Genomic DNA, 19,545 nt, shown 5'->3' with positions numbered 1-19,545 from the left:
ATTTATGTTTGGATGGGCATGCTTGTAAGCTTCCTATTATTGTGCTTCTAAGCATCATCTTGCAGTGATATTGATGTATTCCGAGCTGACTCATCGATGAAAAGAGCTGACGTAAAATGAAAATAAAATTAAAAATACTACTAAAAAGAAAACTAACCTTACAAAGAAAAAAAGACGTGAGATATCAACTCCTTTTAATAAAATATAAAAGAGGATGAAAAAGATCGACGTTTATTTATATTAGTTTAGATCTTGAAAATTAATTAACTAACAACGTAGAATAATAATTAAAAAAACATAAAAATAATAAATAATAAGTGAACGATTTTAAGCTTCTTGAAAATAATCTTTCCTTAATGTCCTTGAATGGATCTTTGTACCTACTTGTCGATCGTATTGAGAACTCTGCAACCATATATTATACTCCTCGAATACTTATATATTTTGAAAGATTTGAGGTTTCAAAGTAGGGTCCTTGATTAAATTTATTTAGCTTTTTTTCTTAGGATTGACTTGATCAATTGTTTTATAAAAGTCTTCTTCTTCTTCTTGTTCTAAGTTAAGAGTATATGCAAACATGTGTTAGCATTTCACAAGTGTACATGTCTTCCCACATCAACTTCTAATGTTAAGTAAACAACATACAGTAGTAGTAGGCTTTGCTAATGAATTGGTAATTGTTAAAATACATAAGTGGATCTAATTAAGCAGAAGATTCAAATGCCTCCCACAAAGATTCAGGCAAACAAGTCCAATGCTCAACAAGAGAAACCTAGATTTTTCGATAACCAGTAATCACAACATGACCATTGGGCATCTTGACAAGTTATCCACTAGTTTCATCGAATGTGCTCATAAAGCCACCTAAAAAGCCAGCACCATTGCAGTTCCCACATAGGATCTCCTTCTTACCTCTGCAAAGGTAACCAGAATAAGCACCAGAAACTCATAAACTTCGCTACTATATGCAACTCACTTGTCAGAAAAATTAGACACAAGAGATTTATTTCTCTTCGGTTTTAGGCTATCGAACACCTGAAAATTTACTAACTTTACGTCCTTAAGGTGTAGCAAACAATATAAAATATATAGGAATAAACAGAGCAGGCTAATCTTAGACATATGGAAATGAAATCTGAACATGAAACTTGTCGTTGAAGTCTGAGGCACCCAACACCTCTATCCTAAAACCTAAGATTCAGCCTACAACTATGAGACGAAAGAAAGATTTATAGAAGAAAAGGTAAAGCTAGATTCTAGCAAGGCAAATTTAGTGCAAGCATAGTCCTGAGAATGCTAAACTTATGATTCAGTCATAAGCTAGTTCAACTCATGTCATGGTAAAGACTGACACACATCTCTTATTAATTAAGGATAGGTATTATGGCTGTACGCAAAAAGAGGCAATCCAGATTGGAGGTGATGCCAAAAATGATATTCTGCAGAAACCCTATCACCGCATCTGGTATGATTTTCAATCACCCAAAAGGGTAAAGAGTTTTGAACTGTTTCTTAAGTTGCCTTACTGTTTTAAAATGATCTCCGTATGCAGCTTGCCTCAAGATCTGCACACGATATGATTAGGTTATAAATTCTCTCTTCCAAAATGATCATTACCAAATAGTAAAATTTCTTCTGTTGTCAAACACCAAACTTAGTCAATATTATGATCCATCAGTCCTTTTTTTATCTGTTTCATCTGCTAAATTCACAAGTTTACTATACAACTCGCAAGCACCATTCATTCTAATCATGCAAGCAATTCAAGGTCTAAAGTTATAAAATATTCTCTTTTCATCAATGCTCCTGCAATTATCCACAAGTGCAAGAGAAAGCTGCTCATATGCTAGAAGTAAATATATTTAATCAACTACTAACCTGCAAAGCCAACACGATGCTCCAGCTTTAAATCGACCATTGAAGTGATCAACAGAGTTCACACCGGTGCCTTGGCATTGCGTGCATAGTTTTGCACCTGTTGGTCCAAAAGAAAAAGGCATAAGAAGTTAGCATCCGAATATACCAGTGGTGAACCAAATAAAACTAAAACCGGTATTAACAGATGCCTTTAGCAAGGGGAAATAAAAATAACTATGCTGGTCTTGGTTCAGTGCAAAAATGTAAATAGACAACAAAACTCAGCATCCTAGCCGTAGTCCTCCTAATATAATGGAATACAAGCAAAGCCTCCCCACAATTTATATTTGAGGCCATAACTTGTAACTACACCGATCACATGTTTGTTGGATATGCTGCATTCTTGGTGCAAAACAGATAAACAGATATCATGCATCCTTGCCACAAAAAACAAAGAAAAAAACAAAAAACAAAAGAGACTAATAACTAAATAATGTATATAGCATCTGTAATCTCAATGGCATAAACGTTACAATATCTCTGCCATCTTAGTTATCTCTGCACCTAAGTTAGACATTATTTAACAAAAAACCAGGAGAAAGATCAAGCAGATGCAGATCCACTTGCTCATACATTTGCATGGATTTTGGAATATTCACTGGTGCAAAGGCATGACTTCACATGGCTAATGTACAGATGCACCTTTGGCTTTCAAGAGGGAAATAATCAGAAAAACATGTCCACCAAGAGCATTCAGATGACTCGAGAGATATATATGAGTTGAATTTGATCCAAGCTCAGTTAGCATATCTTATCTAACACAAAGTTCAGATTTGATGTTGTATAAAGCCGATTATGTCAGAATATGTTAAGACTTGTCAGTCTGGTATAAATGAAAAGGTAAAAGCGAAGAGCAAGACATATATAACTTGGTTCATAGCTTACTAGCTTAAGCTTAAGTCTTTCATTTATTGTGTTGTCTATTTATTGGACTCCCAACAAGACTATTTCCCCAAAAAAATTAATCAAGAAATGAGATCTAACAAGGTATTTAAGCTGTAATGGCAAATATTCCCCATGCACATCATCATAGGTCGCGGATAAAATTTGTCAGTACCACTAGGACCTCTGTTAAAGAAATCCGGTTGTCCCCTTGTTCATATTTGGACAACTTGGGCACAGTATCTGGAGCTAATTGGACTACTGTTCTACAACCACACACCAAAATAATAAATTAATAATAATCATAATCATAATCAATAGAAGCAAGATGTATCTTCTAAATAAGTTAGCTATACTCAAACGGATACAACTAGTGTTAGTACTAGCCATACTTCAAATGCTCACATGCTCTGCATCAGAGCAATTAATGAAGCAACAGGAAGTAGAAAAAAAACGTTTTTAAGGATAAATCATACATCCAGTATCAAAGCAAATTAGATTAATCATGGGGTGATCACTCACCATTCCCATCACAATCAGCGCAGACGATGCTGTTTCGTTTCGTGCCACTATTAGTACTGCTTTCAGTAGCCTGCTAAGGAAAAAGACCAACAATTACACATATCGAAGCAATTCTGAGATTAAGCGAAAGAAGCTCAATTGGAATCGAGGGATCCATCAGATGGGCGCTCACCTTAACCCTGAGGGGCTGGAACCTCGAGACCGCACCATGGTGAGTGGGGTTTCGGAAGGGGAGATTGGACTTGGGAGATAGACCAGAAGTGGAGCTAGAAGCCTTGGACAGAGAGGTGATGGAGTTGACGGCGGAGGTGAAGCACAAGATGCTCGCCATGCGAACGGAGGAGGAACGACGAGAGGATGATGGACTTGGTGGTGGACACCGATTAGGGGTTTGGCGAAGGGAAGGATGAGGCTGGTGGCAAGGTGACGAGTAACCCACTACTTCGTTACACCTTGCCTCACCTTGCTTGTGATTGAATTTTATGGAAGCGAAAGTGGGCCCCAAGCCATCCTTAGGCAGGTACAAGATTCGGGTACCAAACAATGAGGTGGAAGAAAAGATTGCATTTGGGACAGTGGTGGCCTCGACGTTACCTTGGTTTTGATTGAAGAATTTGGTGGGCCCCAGAGTACATAAGGCAGGTAACCGTAAGGGTAACGTAAAATAAGGTGGAAGAAAACTATTGCATTTGGATCACCACTGCGCTCGTTGGGTTGGGTTGGGTTTTCTTGAGTTGGGCTTTTAGGCCTGAGAGCATGTGATCCAAAATATTTAAGCTTAATTTAGTGGAATTATACCTATTTAGCCATATAAATCTATATACCGATTTAGTCATAGAAAGCCCACAAGTGGGCTTTTAGGAGGGAGAGAGGAAGGAGAAATCCACTACAGTCCCAGCAAGAGTGAAGGTGGATAGAGTTTTCCCCTTCAGCTACCAACACTAAACACTATCTTTGGACTGCCATGCCAAAGCTGCAGAAAAGAAGAAGACACTTCTCCTCTAGTAGATGGTGATGGGATGGACTGGTTATGTAAACCGTGGGACCTGTCAGCTCAAATGGCATGGCAATGAAGCACCATAACAAGCCCAACAAAGAAGCAGAAAAGCTCTGTGAGTGCTCTAGTGGCAGCTCCATTGCAGCTTGCTGAGCTCAGGGGTTCCAGGAAGACGCCACCCCTTGAGTGATGAGCTTATCCTCATGTAGAGTTTTCCAAAAGTTTAGGGGTCACCCATATAATAGTTGTACGAAGCATATCTGGGCAATAAGATTCGTCCTGCACGATCTGTCATCCACCCATTCACCCAGATTCCGGAGAGGATCGACATGGGCGCAAAGCTTCTGGCATCCTGGCTGGCCAAAATGTAGCTCCCCATGGCTAAAGATTCCATCATGAGACCTCTCATGAGTGTGGTGGATGGGCTACAGGTTGGGAGCGGCACTGACAATGGGCGAGGAGTAGGAAGATGAAATGAAGATGTTGTGGGGGATGGGGTCAGTCAGGTGGGCAGGGACGAGCTTGCTGCATCAAGAGACTACAGGCAGTGGCAACATATGGGTGCATGTCTGAGGCAAGTGTTGATGTTGGAACGCAATGAGCCTCCACCTTCCATTTGAGTTGTCCATGGCCGGTGGTCCTGCTGACATTCATCATTTCTGCAGACCCCTCTCTGAGGTTGTATTGCTCACTCAACCTGAAGAAAGGCCACCTCCTTAAATTCCGTTCCGCACACAAACCAATGGCTGCAGAATATATATATATATAAATATATATGGGGACCTCCCGAGCGCATTTTGTCTGATAGATGGCAAGATGAGCATGAAGGCTTTTGGATATTCCAGATTCTCTTCTTCTGTCCTCAAACTCATCATCTCAGTCGAGAACTCTTCAGCTCTTTATATATACCCTCAACCTTTTCGAGCTGGATTCAAACCGTAGATACGTTATGCGGATGCTTCAACTCTCCTCACATTTCTACTTCGAACCACAGTTCATTAATATCAAATCTATCCATACACTATACGTTTTTTTATCTTCTTGTCTTTTTCAAGTATGCCATAAAACCCTTATCTAACTTCATGCCTAGGAAGATATCCTTGACGAGTGAGTGAGTGAGTGAGTGCAACTCATTAGGAAGATGCCACCCACGGGGAGATTCTATATTCCTGCTAGATTCCCTGGCTATCATTTTAGGAGGTGAATGAGAAGCGGCCAAAACTGTCGATGATGGCAGTGAATTAAGTACCTTTCATGCCAGTGAATCACCTCTTAGGCGGCAGTAGACACTGCCTCGTTGCATGCCCTTCTTTACGATGGCAGTGGATCATCTTTCCCTCCTCTCTCGATCTCGCACTGTTGATGAGAGAGACAACAGACTGACGACGCTGTCCCTGTTTCTTTCTTGCCGCAGTAGTAGCATGAAGTGGAAGAGAGAAAGAGGGAGAGCGAGAGAGAGAGAACGCAGTGAAAAACAGATGCGTGATCTATCGGTTTCCGTGGGCAGGCAATGCAACAACACTTTGGAAGAGGGTATGATGAAAGTGACGAGCAGACGCTCACATATCCTTGGCTTAATGCAGTAACACGTGTGCAGTCTCGGAATTACCCAAGCCATGTCATTGCATGGAAGTGGGGCGGCCTCTTACGTAGGTTGAGGTTATTTTCTCCCTGTAACAGTGAGACTAACGTTGGTAATGGCGAACAACGAGGCTGGCCAGTAAAAGCAATCGAGTAGCTCAGTGCCACTTGTTCGCCCTGCATGTGTCAGGGGCCCCATTCACCACTCACTCCTCCAAACACCAAAAGCTGTAGCCACCGCATGCACTCTCTAGAACAGCAGAACTGGAGGAGACTGCCACTTTTTGGTAGCTTGCACAACCCCAACATGGGACTTTGATCCCTTCCTATGCTAATCTATGCTCTTATTTTCTTCTTCTTCTTCTGTAATGCTGATCGGATACTGAAGAAGAAGAAGAGAAGCAGCTAGCTGGGTGATGCAAATAGATTCGGTTCCAACTTGTTTAAGCTGGCATGACAGCCGTGAGATCACTTGGATTGTGTTGCTGGAAGTACAAAAAGCGAGGTGGATCGAGGAGACGGGACCGATTCCGAATCCGGCGGTGACAGAGGGATCCCACCCATTTGTGGGGGGCGTCGATGGAGCTCTTTCGGGAGCCCCAGCCCTGTGGTTTCCCTGTTCATTTGTAGGTATATCACTGTACTCGGGACCGCCACTTTCCTTCTTCCCTCAATCATTTTTGCCTCCGCTTCTCACATGGTATCGACTCCCTTAGTGGATCGATGTAGCTGGTCAAGTTACGTCTCTCACTTTTATTCCTATTTCTTCCTCCCTCCCTCTCAGTACTTAAAGGTGGAAACAAAGATGATGATAGTGATCGTCATCATCTGCAACTCGGTGCGAGACCAACCGTAGCCGTCTCGAGGTAAGGCATGAGTCTCCATGAGCGAGTTCCTTTGACCTCCGCTTGTGCGGTCGGTCGACGATGTCGGGCGTTGCTTGCTTCGGCCTTAACAATCACCAAGCAGTCAAAGGGGTTCGAAAGGTACGGGAGCAGGCAACTAGCTGGAAAGTTTCATGGAAGAGTTCGTATGTGCAGGATATGGACAAACAGAGTATTACGTCTGTAATCTTATCTACAGTTCGTCGAATGGTGGAGGGGGCATTGAGATCCTTTTCCCAACCTCATGAAGCAGTAGTGGTGGTCCTCGAGATAGGAACCTCTCCGGTCAATATGATTTCTTTTTTGGGGTTGGGGGGGGGCGGAGGGGTTCATAATAAGCACGAGTCGCATCTGCCACAATATGATAAGAGCCTTGCCCAAACCCTAGATCGCAAGAAGGAGAAGAAGAGAGATTCGAATTCTCCTCTCTGTTACTGGTACTCCCATTTCCTTTTAAGAACAATATCAACTCAAAGTCGAAAAATGGCAATATATATGTCTGTACAAGATTACTAGTGAAAGCATAGCTCTCCTCATCTTTACCACACAGCTTCTCCATCAATCCAAACGCAACTCAAACCAATCGATGGTGGACAACCCTAAACCTACTGTTACGTCATGCTTATCGTGTTCATGGACATGCGAAAATCATTATCTTCTTCAGCTCAGCTTTCCAGCATTGTTCGATATCTTGAGCGATCCTTCTTGCGTCCAGCGACGCACCAAGCAAGCCTCGTTTCGTGAATCCAACGGCGTATAGCCCTCTCTCCCCTTTCCAGCCGTCGGGGAAGGGTCTTCTCGGCAGTCCATCATTCTCTGAGAACAACTCCTTCTCCTGCCAAACGAATACCATGTCATCTTGTTCTCTTAATGCTTCGGATGGAAGATCTCATGCTCTCTTTTCCCCAACAAAATGCATGTTATACCTTGAGCCAAAGCGGTACATTGCTCTTGTAGCCGGTCGCTAAGATTACGGCATCGAATCGATCTGCTCCACCGTCCACAAACTCTGCTCCATGTTCTAAGAGCTTCTTTACACCCGGTCGCACCTGCATTGCGTGTAGGCCATCAAACAACTGGGAGGAGAAATCAAATGATGCGGTGGTTCTCTTTTGATAGATAACGAACCTTGATGTCTCCAGATTTGATCCTTGCGAGTGTTCCGACATCGAGGACTGGGGTCTTGCCGGAGAGTGACTTGAGCTCAAGGGGCCCGACCTGGGGCCGTGGTAGCCCAAACCTGGCCGTGTCACCCAACATGAGGCGGGCAAGGAGCAGCAGTAATCGATCCACCATCCGCACCGGGAGCCACTTCAGAAGCCACATGGACAGCCCGAAAGTGGAGCGGCCGAGCATCTCCCGGGGCAGGATGTGCACCTGCACACGATAGAATAACCCCCAAAAGAGATCAAAAAGAGGTGGAGGATTGAGATGGAATGAGTTGGGCATGAATTGTCCATAGCGTTAGCTGCATGCATCTTTTTCGGCCACACACACGCGCACACACGACCTGGGTGCACACTCTGCATCCTTGCCATGGCGATGCATGCAGAGCAAGTTCCATTGTTTTCTCTTGGCAGCAAGTACATGGTCAACTGGGACCCTTGGATTTGTTTGTTCATTTGGTCCAAGACACTCAGCAATTTGGGCAGCCAAAGCAGTGGAGGTGGACATTAAAGGAAGTGGGAGTGAACTCCGCGTGGGGAGTGAGAAAAGACAGACAGACAAACCTGCGTGTAGAATCCATCTTTCTTCGCATGCCAAAGAATAGCTTTCTAAAACTACTAATTTAACGTGCTGATTTGTGTTTGTCCTGTGAAGTCCAATCACAAGCGCAAGTGCAACACGTTCGCTTGTCGTTTTACTCTGTTGTCGATGTGTGATAATGGCAATAGCGATCACTTCGATGGCAGAGTCAAAAGGATAAAAGAAAGATAACGTGGTAATTAATTGACTAACAATAAATCAAATCTATGCTCTTCTGTGATGATAGATAGCTAGCGGACCTTAAAAGTGCAATGAGAAGCTGGGATTTTTGGAGGTGGGAATTCTTGGACACAAAGATGCATGTAACAGTGAGATCGAGTCTACGCTATGAAGGCAGTAAATAACTCACGGAGTCTCTGACGACGATGGAAGGATGGGCAGTGTTGTTGCAGAGGTCCAAGCAGACCTCCATCCCCGAGTTGCCGCACCCCACCACGAGCACCCTCTTGTCGCGGAACGCGTCGCCGCTCTTGTACAGGCTCGTGTGCAGGATGGGCCCTTTGAAGTCCTCGGCCCCGTCGAAATCCGGCCAGACCGCCTCCGCGTTCTCCCCTGTGGCCACCACTAACCACCGACACAGGTACTCCCGCTTGTCCTCCTTGCCGCCCATCGCCACCGCCTTCACTCTCCAGAAGCCGAGGGCCCCGTCGTACTCTGCGCTGGTGACGGTCTCATTGAAGCGAGGCCGGATGTCGAACTCTCGCGCGTAGGCCTCGAGGTACGCCACGAACTGCTGCTTCGTGGGGTACGTCGGGAACGAGGAGGGAAACGGCATCAGGGGGAGCTCGCAGAAGTGCTTCGGGAGGTGGAGGTGAAGGCGGTCGTACGTCTTGAGCTGCCAGAGCGAGGCGATGCAGTTGGACCGCTCGAGGACGACGCTGGGGATTCCTTTCGCCTTGAGGCAAGCGGCGACAGCCAGCCCCGACGGCCCGCCCCCGATGACGATCGGCCCCGGGATCCAAACGCACTTCTCAGCCTTTGCGGCGATCACCAGAGGCTTCATCAATACGTCGCAACTGTTCCCCGAGCTGTCCTTGCGGTGATCGTAGAAGAACGGATCATGAACTCGTTTGCATTCAGCTTCTCGCCACCAATCCATGAAGCAAAAAGGTTTGAAGCTGCCGCAGAGCTTGCTAATATTGATCTGGAGAAGAGTAGGCTCGGTAATACTAGTGGTGAGCACAGGAAGCAAGAAAGATCCTTTTCATAAGGATTCTAATGTTCCCGGACTAAGAAGAAGTAGGATAGAGATGAGAGAGAGGAGATGTAGAAAACATCGGATCTTGCTTTCTTTTCTCCTCGTATGTACCGCTGGTGCTTAGCAAATCTTGGAGAAGGATTCTTTCTTTCGCTCGTCCAAAAAGGGACTTCTCCTGATGCTACAGGAAACCCTAATCCATGTGCCCTCCACAAGCTCCGGGGAAGGAGATGGAGAAGCTGGGAAGAGAGAGAGAGAGAGAGAGGTGGAACAAAGTGAAGAGCGAGTGGTATTTATATAAGCATTTGGCCAAGTGTTGGAAGACTTTGCTCGCAAAGGGGACATTTGGAGGTGTGGCATCTCCAACTGCTCATTATCACTATCATCATTGGATTTAGATGTGATGCACACAACTTACCACATGAGAGCATCTGTTGCTTTTGGGGATGGAATTTTTCTTTATGTGGGTTTTACTAACTTATCTACATCATCATCTTGATTCTTTGTTGTCGAAGATCTAAAATTGATTTAGGAGGATCTAATAAATTTATTATTATTAATTTTAATTTAATTATTTTTCTTTAGGAGGATCTAATGATTTTGATTTAGGATCTTAATAAACGATATGATATAGTATTAAGATATGATGGAAGACTCAAATAGAAAAAGTCTGTCTGTAAATGGAGTCAGAAGATTTATACATTGAGGGTTATAGCTCATATACATCGTACTAGGATTTTATCTAGACTATAGTGGATATTTTAATACCTCCAATTAATCTTAACTTATAACGGTTTCATAGATATGTTATTGATCACTTCAGCTTAAGTATTTTGATAACTTATGATGTTGATTCAATGAAGTTGTTAAATCAATTAACCGTTATATTAAGGTTACAGAGACTCATCTTCTAGTGCATAGAGAAATAATTTTACCGTTATATTAAGGTTCGGAACAAATACCAAATACCATTACCATAGATCACAATTACTAGAACAAATTTTTTTTAATGAGTAACTAACAGCACTATCTTAGTGTTGCTTGGAGTGGCCTAAAAAGCTCACTTAAGTTTCTAAGAAGGAAATTAAATCTATTGTGATGTTAGTAGATCAAGCACAAAGTTGTAGATTCGAAGTGATGGAACAATTTCCAGACAGGATCAGACAATGAGCTGCAGGCCTTTTCCTTCCCCCATTGTCGTCTAAAGCTTGCAATCCGTACTCCTCGAAGAAAACAAAACATTTGCATCAATAAGATGGCTCCAAATCTAAAGTGAGAAGAATCAAAGCAAAGTGTGGGCCAACTTAATAAGGAGACAAGTATATAAATAAGACAGCACTATAGCATCAAAATCTCAAGATCGTAGTGGGAATTATGGTGTATGATGATGCCAAGCTTCCCAACTACGTATAGAAAAACATATCACATCACACTTGAAAAGTACTTCCATCTTTGTTATGCTTTTCTTTGGGCCTCTTCCATTAGTGATGTGAGATTATTGATGTTATTATTATGCTTTTGCTTGTCCCTCTTCACCACAATGCTATGTGAATCTCCTTTTTAACTTAATCATTCTGTTTTCGGTTTTTCTTTTATGGAAGAGATGAACCTACTCCCTCAAACTATGTTTTTGAGGTTGACCTAGGAACAACGTTGTAGTCAACATTTTTATTTTATTTTATTTTTATTCATTTTTCTTTGAAAAAGAAAAAAAATATAACTTTATCGTTCAAGAGTTTAAGTGATGAAAATCGAAAAAAATATGGATAACGAGATGTTGAGATAAATATATGACATTCAAGAAAAGATATCAAAAAAGAAATATTTTTATTTATGAATAATTAGATGTAGTTTTAATAAAAAAATAAAATGAGGAAGGATTATTTAAAATAGTATAATTATATAATAAGAAAACTATGATACCAAGAGAGGTAGAGAGAACTAGAAATTATAACTAAACATTTAAATTAATTTAACTAAGGTTGTTATCATATACATATCTCAATTGCAGAAAAAAATAATCGTAATTATAATCCTACGGCTTATTATTATTGTAAGGAATAATCATAAAATATAAAATATTTAATTGGTTGGGCTATTAATAAGTTTTGGGATAATATTACTAGTTACATGTGCCCTACAAACCGTGAGTGATGATACGTGTGATACACTACATAATTTTTTTTATTAATATTTATTATAATATTTTTATTTTATATTGGATAATAAATATATATTGTGAGGTCTTTGGATCTGTGCAATGAGAATTGGATTATGATAATATCATAATAATGAGACCAATTCACCTTTAGATCACTAAATATTATCGATCATATGTTACTCAAGAGGGACATCAAGATAACCGAACAGATCGGTGTGCTATATACTCGTCCATATGATGAAATCAGTGGATCTCATAGCTACTTGTGTTTGGATATTAGGGATATAGTGCAGGTGCTCATTGGAGAATGAGTCAACTGAATAATCTACTTATAGAATGTCAAATAGTTAATAATACCTCATTGTCAGATAATAATTTCGTAATCATAGTTATGTATCTGGTCCTTAGACTTAAGATACAAAAGATATCTTGTTTAAGTACTTCATTCTTTGATACCGAACTTATAGGTTTGAAAGTTCCAAATCTAATATAGATGGTCATTGGGAATGGTAGGCAACCTTACAAAGGTAATTGAGTATCAATAAAGGATCTTCCATTATCGGTATCATAAGAGGAATATCTCGTATGCTCTCACTTTAGCAAATTCTTGACTAGGGTCAATCGAATCATAATGAATCCAATAAGCGTGAGAATCGAATTGAGAGAGGAGTTCTCTGGGAGAATCCAATTAAAGTGAGACTCGGATTGATATCATATGGGCATGATAGCATCATGTTCCGTATATAATCTCTCAGATATTAGATGGATGAGGGACTATAGATATATAGTAATAAAGAGTATATAGGTCCAATAGTGTAGTGGCCTAATACATCAATAATTGATGAGAGTGAATTATTATGAAGATAATACTTCATAATAATTCACTAAGTCAGAAGGAGTTCTGACATGTGCAACTCATGGCCAGCTTGATATTGGGCAGAGTCACACATATATGTGATAGACAACGCGACAAATAGAGAATTGGATATGAGATATCCAACAAGTCATTATTTTATTATATTCATTTGGTGATACCCAATAGGGATTAGAGTGACTATTGGATGATGATTCAATATCCATTAAGTCGGGATAATTAGATGAAGATCTAATATTTGTTAAGGTAGGATCCAATAGAGTAAGTAAAGAGGGCTCTCTATATATAGAAGTTGGGGCTTAAAAAGATTATAGGCTAAACCCCTTTAGTCTTTCATCCCCTCTTTGCCTCTTCCTCTAGTTGACTGTCCTCTCTTAGTGTGAGAGGATAGCAAGAGGGATCGATCATTCCTTGATTGTTGTAGTATAGTGGTGCATGAATATGAGGAAAGAATGTACTATGAGAGGAGGTGCATCATCGCTGCATCCGCTACGTGAATCATTGCTAGAGAGAAGTTTGCAAAAGCTTCTTCGTCTACAGATTGAGATCTACATATTTGGAGATATACAATCTCCTCTATACGAGAATGTCTTAACCATTTTATGTAATTATATGATTTTATCATTTTTTTAGTTTTACGCTCCTCATCTTCGCACACGATGATTCGATAATATTATTTTAAAAAATTAATTTTTATTTTTATTTTTTATTGCCTATGTAATGTTCTTTACGATTTCCCAACAAACATAGCTTCAAGAAAGACTAGATTCACAATTTAGCTAACTTCTATAAATTAAGTTAGGATAATTTTAAAAGTATCTTTTTTTCTTATTATTTATTTCTTCAGTTATAACGTTAATTATAAATATGGAAGATCAATACCGTCGACCTCAATGTGTTAAAGAAAGAAATTAATATTTTTCACCATCATTGTCAATACATTTAATATAAACAACATAGACAATGTAAATAGTACCAGTGCAAAAAGAAATAAATAAATAAATAACATAAAACTGTTGATCTTGATCTAGGCATCATAAAATATGGTATAACTTGGAAAAAACTTGATGTCACACCATGCACCAAGTCAAGCATTGCATTTCTACTTTTCATAAGCACTTGATGAGTAGAAGGTATGGAAAAGACTGATCTTCTCATTTTTAAGATTCCATATGCATTATATCTTATTAAATGCTGTGATTTCCAATCCAAGTACTTACCTATTGATTGGATTTTGACTGGTAGGTTGTCATACTTCACATAACAACTCCTTTTCATGGAAAACTATACCCCTTTTTACAATTTTGGACTCCAATCAAACTTTAGAAGGTTCTAAACAATATAATATATCTCAATCGGTATCTAAAGAAATTTAGGTTATAAAAGAAAAAAAAGGAAAGGAAAGAATGTAATTCTCAACTCATGACAAAACATTTTTTTTTTTTTTTGAAAACCACTTCAACTCAATCTTAATGGAGCATAATTTACTATTATTATAAGGCGAAAATATTTCATAGGAATCAGCTTAAGCATTTCGATGATCCAAAGTCACTACTACGGTACCAGTTTCTCTTCGTTTTCTTTCTCTTTCGTTTTTTTTTTTTTTTTACGATTCCACTTGTTTCGATCCTTTATATAAAAAAAATTATTTTTGGGATATTAATATCATCCAAAACTTCGTGTTACTACTCCGTGTCATGCACATACGAAGGACGATCGTATTTTGTCTTGTGTCGTTCCATTCGAAGACGTTATTTGTTCCTTCTAGTTCTATTTTTACAACTTTCTTGTTATATTTCAAACCTATTATTGTTAGATTTCTTAATTAAACTCGATCTAGTTCGATTTATGCTTTTAACACTACACACACACAAATTGAAGCTATAAAAAATATAAATCCTCACGTTTTATTAGTCCTTAGGAGTAAAGAAACATTGTTCTACCTAAAGCACAGCATCTAATAACTTTGAGTGATGTCCAGGTTTTCGTATATAATATGACCCACCTTTTAAGTAGCAAACCACTTGAGGTTCCCATCATTTTGAGATAAACAATGCGTCAATTTGAGAAAGGAAGAGCATCTTCAAGATGCATAGAATCTTACTAAATCTTGAAGATGAATGCCATATGTTGAACCAGCAGAAGAGACCATGGTTTTCATGACAACATTGCAGAACAACAGCTCCTGTTTCACGTTGTGAGTCAGCAGAAACACAAATGATCTTTAGTATCACTCTCACTCTAAACTCCTCTCTATTAGAGAGATCAATAATAAAGTTCAAATCAGGAGAGCTGATATATCTATCAACTTGATTTAATTCATTTTTATTCGAAGAACTTTTCTTTCTCTTAACATTCATTATTCCATCAGTGAGAAACTGTCGAGTGTTCAATGTGTTTTTCTTTGAATCTCTCTGTAATTAAAACCTTAAGACACACAAGATATTGATATAACAAACACATTCTTAATCACAAAGGATTTATTTTCATACTTGAATTCTCAGTCTCCATATAATCTTATTCTCTTGTCAACCCTAACAAAAGATCATATGCAAATGAAAAAAAGAAAAAAAGCTACGGATACAAAAAAAAAAAGAGTTTATTTGTGACCCTCCAAATTCCTTGAGATCATGAAAAACATCCAAAAGAAATGAGTTTGTGACGACTTCACAAGCAGCATTTTACATGGATTACATTACATACATTGCCTGCAAAAAGCATGATTCTGTGATGAGTTGACTGTGGTTAACTCCACCAGAAAGCTGCCCATATAATGAGATCACTCATTGCTAATGATCGAGTGGGGGACAAATCCAAGTAACAACCATAGTATTTGGATTGTGCTGCACTGCCACCTTTGCCCAACATCATTCCCTCCCCAAACACATCCATAAAGAAAGTGGCCTTTAGAGTCCATTTCAGACATCAACTCATCCACTTGTTATCAGTGAGCTTTGTGCCAAGGGAAGGAGGATTAGACTCGGTACCACTTGAGTTCATATAATAAGGGGAACTCAAACATGATTAAATGGCGGTGGGTATGCAACTTTCCCATGATTTCCAAGTGCAAGTGATACAAGATTTTGGGAGATCACATTATTATCACTCAGCATTCTACTTGTACTTCCTCCACAAGAGATCAGAAAAACAACTCCACTTGCATCAATGCTTCTGATCCACACTGTCTGCTAAAGCCAAGAGGGTGGACAAAAAGACCTATTACCACTCTCTCATCAAGAGAAATAAAGAAAAGAGTATGGTTTAGTAGTTAGGTATAGAGGCTCATGGAATTAAAGTTGTCATGATGGAGATGTTGGCACCTTTTGTTCATCTTGATAGAAAGAAGGGATATAATTATCAAACAGAGAAAGAATAGACAAGTTTTGATCTTCTATATTTCTCTCAAGAAAATTCTTTACAAATTTAAAAACTCTTTTCGTTTCATTTCAAGAATTAATAACCAATTTAACTTATCCTTTCATAGACTTTTAATCTATTTTTTTTTCTTGATGTAATGAATCTCCTTCTTGATACAATGAACCTTTTCTCTTTATAAAACTTGAACAAGTTTAAATCTAACATCCTTGTCGCCAACCAAACAAATGCATATAATAGCTTCACTTAAGAATCACCACAAGAAAAAGGGCATTATGTAGATACCACGGGAACTGACTTCGGTAGGTAGAGAAGCTTTTTGGAAGATGAGGAGGAATTCAATTTGTGTGAAGAATTTAGCTTAATTGTTCTTTGATGATTCATCCACTTATCCATTCCCTCAACTCGAGGAGAGCTTTCTTTTGGCAGACTTTTTTCTTTCTTTATAATGAACGTAATCCACGACAGTGGATAGATTAGGTGACAGATCAATCAAGCATTAAGAATGGATAGTACATGTCTGCAATATCCTTGGCACCTACCAATGCCTTCTTCCTCTTCCCGAAGGACCTGAGGTAAAAGGATCACCAAAAACTAGCAATTCGCACTCTACAGTTTAGTGTGATCTTACAGGCCATGTCTGAGTGAGTGCTCACCATTTCCATCAAGCAATTAGAGTGCGGAGATCCAACGTTAATAGCATGGCTTGTGTGCATATCGTTGTGGAACTACTTAAAGCACTTGCAATCTAGAAATATGTTCGACTACCCTATCAAAGTCATCTCTGGTGACCTTTGGAGACTTATATGAGTTAAATGCTAAACCGTATATATATATATATATATATATGTTTATATAGTATGTGTGGAACTACCAAATTAGTATAAAGATATCAAAGGTGCTATTTAGATGCTTGGATCGAATTCTAGCATGTAAACATTATGAAAAAAGCAGATCATTTTAATTGATAGGATTCACAAATGAGGTGGTCTTGCCAAAGCTAAAGGACTTTGGTAAATTGTGCAAATTATGCATCTGATTTGTGTTCATTTGATGTCCAAGAAACAAACTAGATTACCTAAATGGTCAGAGAACATCATCTCTTTTGGCATAAGCCTGGCTAACTGGGCCTTAAGTCTTGAAGGACGATAAGGTAATAGAAATCAAGCCAAGAAGATTGTTGGAGTGGTGGAATTATTGAGCATAGGCAATTGACCTCAGAATCTATTAAAAGTAAAAAGGAGGAATAAAAGCTATTCTCATACGCTTCCACTAATCAATAGACATTCTTCTTGTTCTAAGATTGAAAATGAACTCACTTATAAAATATTATACTGATGGAGAAAATTTTAATCCGATGACTCAGCCCCAAACCCATTCCAATTACTTATATTAACTAGTTAATAATATCTTTTTACTCTTCTGTCCCTCGTGATAGATTTGTCTTTGCACACTATAATTGGTACTAAAAACTTGTGTAATTCTAACTATTTGAGATCGACTATATGAATTTTTCTTTATCATCGAGTCTCATAAAATGTCATATCCTTAGTTAAATTAAGAATAGTTAGATATTTAGATATAGTTTCTAGTGAGATAGTTTGTGACTTCTATCTCTCATCCTACTACTACTTATGCTAACTATTTAGCTCAGTTTGTGATCCCTTTGTTAGTATATAAATCAACATTTCATGCAGTACTAAATTGGTACTTTAACAAGAGTAACATTTAATGAATAATTAGTATTGTTGTGATGAAGTATCACTGCTCTGAAATGATACATGTAGGAGGATGTGGAATATCCAGATCAGAAGGATATAAAAGATAGATGAAAAAAGAAATGAAAAATTAAACTCATGGCTGGTTTTTTACAAAAATTAATGCTACAAGTACAAGTTTTTGACTTTTCAATGAACTCCTCTTTATTTTTATCAGTTGGCTATTAGCAAAGTTTCAAATTGGTAGCTATGCAATAGTCTTCTCTTACAAAGTGGTATCACAACTTCTCTTTATCCTGTAGAAGAGCCAATGGAATGAACTGATGATGAGAGCAAACATAACAGGAAAAAGTAGGTTGTGTCATTTGATGTGTCACCATCCCATCCATATCAGCCAAATTTACCTTCCACAGCACTCTTAAATCTACCCAAAAATCTGCAGTTGGTGTTGCAGATATCACTACATTCAAGAAAGTAGATTCTCTTTTCTAAAGACTTGCTCGATGTGGACAGGTGAAGCATGCATTAGAAATCTACTTCCTCTCCTATCTGTATCCCTAAAGCTTCAATGATCTACATATCCGATGAAAGGTTCTTATCCTTTGCAGAAATAGCTGACAGCTTGGAAGTACTACTGCTAAGCCACACCAACTTTGCCTACTTGTGTCTCTGAAGCATTCTCTTTGAGCATCACAGAGTGCAACAGCTTTTTACTTGCTGTCTGTCACCCCACTTTCACCCTGAAAAGGTTTGCATTGGTTATTCCATTTGAGTGTATAAGGGAGGGATCCAATAAGATCTTAAAGACGAAGAAAGACTTGTCTCTAGCTTTTGCTTGGATCCTTTTGTTTCTACATGTAAATTTCATATTCTGAATGGCTTTTGATCTTTCCTCTTGGGTATGATTCAAACTAGTGTCTTGTCAACTATTGATCACACCTCAGCATGGCACAAGTCTTCAAGTTGGTATTTTTTTTCTCATTCTCCAACATTCTTTCAGCATGTAGTTTCAATACTTTGTCCAGTGTAAACTCACCCTGAGCTGATCAATTATATGAAACCATAGTTTGATTGCTTAGTTGATATCATGATCTTGATTGAAGATCAAAGATATATCTTTTAGAGAGTTCTCAAGATACTTATCTTGTAGAGTCAAAGAAATAAGATGCATCACCATTTGAATCTTGTTTCATAAGCGGAGCAGCTTGTGTTGACAGCCAGCACTGACTTATCATTGCATGTAGGCTTTGCAGCAGCTCATAGGTGGAGTAGGAAGATGAGGAGTGGGAACAGAGCTTGTGTTGTCTGTAAGCCTAGCAGCTACTGCATGCCCCTAAGGAGATATAGAAACCAGAATCTCTCTTGCATCCATATGAAGAGAAAAGCTTCATATGTATGCATGTTTTTATCAGGCAAACATCCATTTGATCTTACTTTATTTGACCAGAACTGATTCCTCAAGCTTGCAGACTCCTCGGCTGTCGGTTCCCTTTGTTATCAGAAAAATGCAGAAGAGCATCAACACCAACACAAATCCCAAACCATATCGATGCACTCGGAACCTCCAATGACAAGTAATCTTTGAACCTTTCCATGGAGATCAAGCATGCAACAGGGGAAGAACAGGAAGACAAAGGAAGCCCGACACAGTGAATCCATCGTGAGAGAA

General features: G+C 39.2%; 2 protein-coding genes across 3 annotated transcripts; both read right to left on the bottom strand.

Annotated features, from left to right (window-relative positions):
• Positions 1-642: 642 nt before the first annotated feature.
• LOC103976483 (protein BUNDLE SHEATH DEFECTIVE 2, chloroplastic) lies at positions 643-3,762 on the bottom strand. 2 transcript variants are annotated; one of them, XM_009391697.3, is made up of 4 exons: positions 3,494-3,762; positions 3,322-3,394; positions 1,879-1,975; positions 643-914 (listed from the first exon to the last, which is right to left on the bottom strand). In XM_009391697.3, exons 1-4 carry the CDS (start codon positions 3,650-3,652, stop codon positions 827-829), a joined length of 417 nt encoding a protein of 138 aa, XP_009389972.2. In that variant the 5' UTR covers positions 3,653-3,762; the 3' UTR covers positions 643-826. The 2 variants fall into 2 exon arrangements, with proteins under 2 accessions (XP_009389972.2, XP_064994889.1); XM_065138817.1 differs by lacking the exon at positions 643-914 and having other exon boundaries at positions 1,818-1,975; positions 3,322-3,391; positions 3,494-3,742.
• Positions 3,763-7,248: 3,486 nt separating this feature from the next.
• On the bottom strand, positions 7,249-9,985 carry LOC103976482 (indole-3-pyruvate monooxygenase YUCCA2-like). The gene is made up of 4 exons (XM_009391696.3): positions 8,900-9,985; positions 7,912-8,160; positions 7,710-7,832; positions 7,249-7,618 (listed from the first exon to the last, which is right to left on the bottom strand). The coding sequence occupies exons 1-4, from the start codon at positions 9,647-9,649 to the stop codon at positions 7,415-7,417; spliced, it is 1,326 nt and encodes a 441-aa protein (XP_009389971.2). The 5' UTR covers positions 9,650-9,985; the 3' UTR covers positions 7,249-7,414.
• Between the last annotated feature and the right edge of the window lie 9,560 nt (positions 9,986-19,545).

The sequence above is a fragment of the Musa acuminata genome, chromosome BXJ3-2, assembly GCF_036884655.1.
Source record: "Musa acuminata AAA Group cultivar baxijiao chromosome BXJ3-2, Cavendish_Baxijiao_AAA, whole genome shotgun sequence".
NCBI classification, from domain to species: domain Eukaryota; kingdom Viridiplantae; phylum Streptophyta; class Magnoliopsida; order Zingiberales; family Musaceae; genus Musa; species Musa acuminata.
This window is presented reverse-complemented; position numbering and strand designations above follow the sequence as displayed.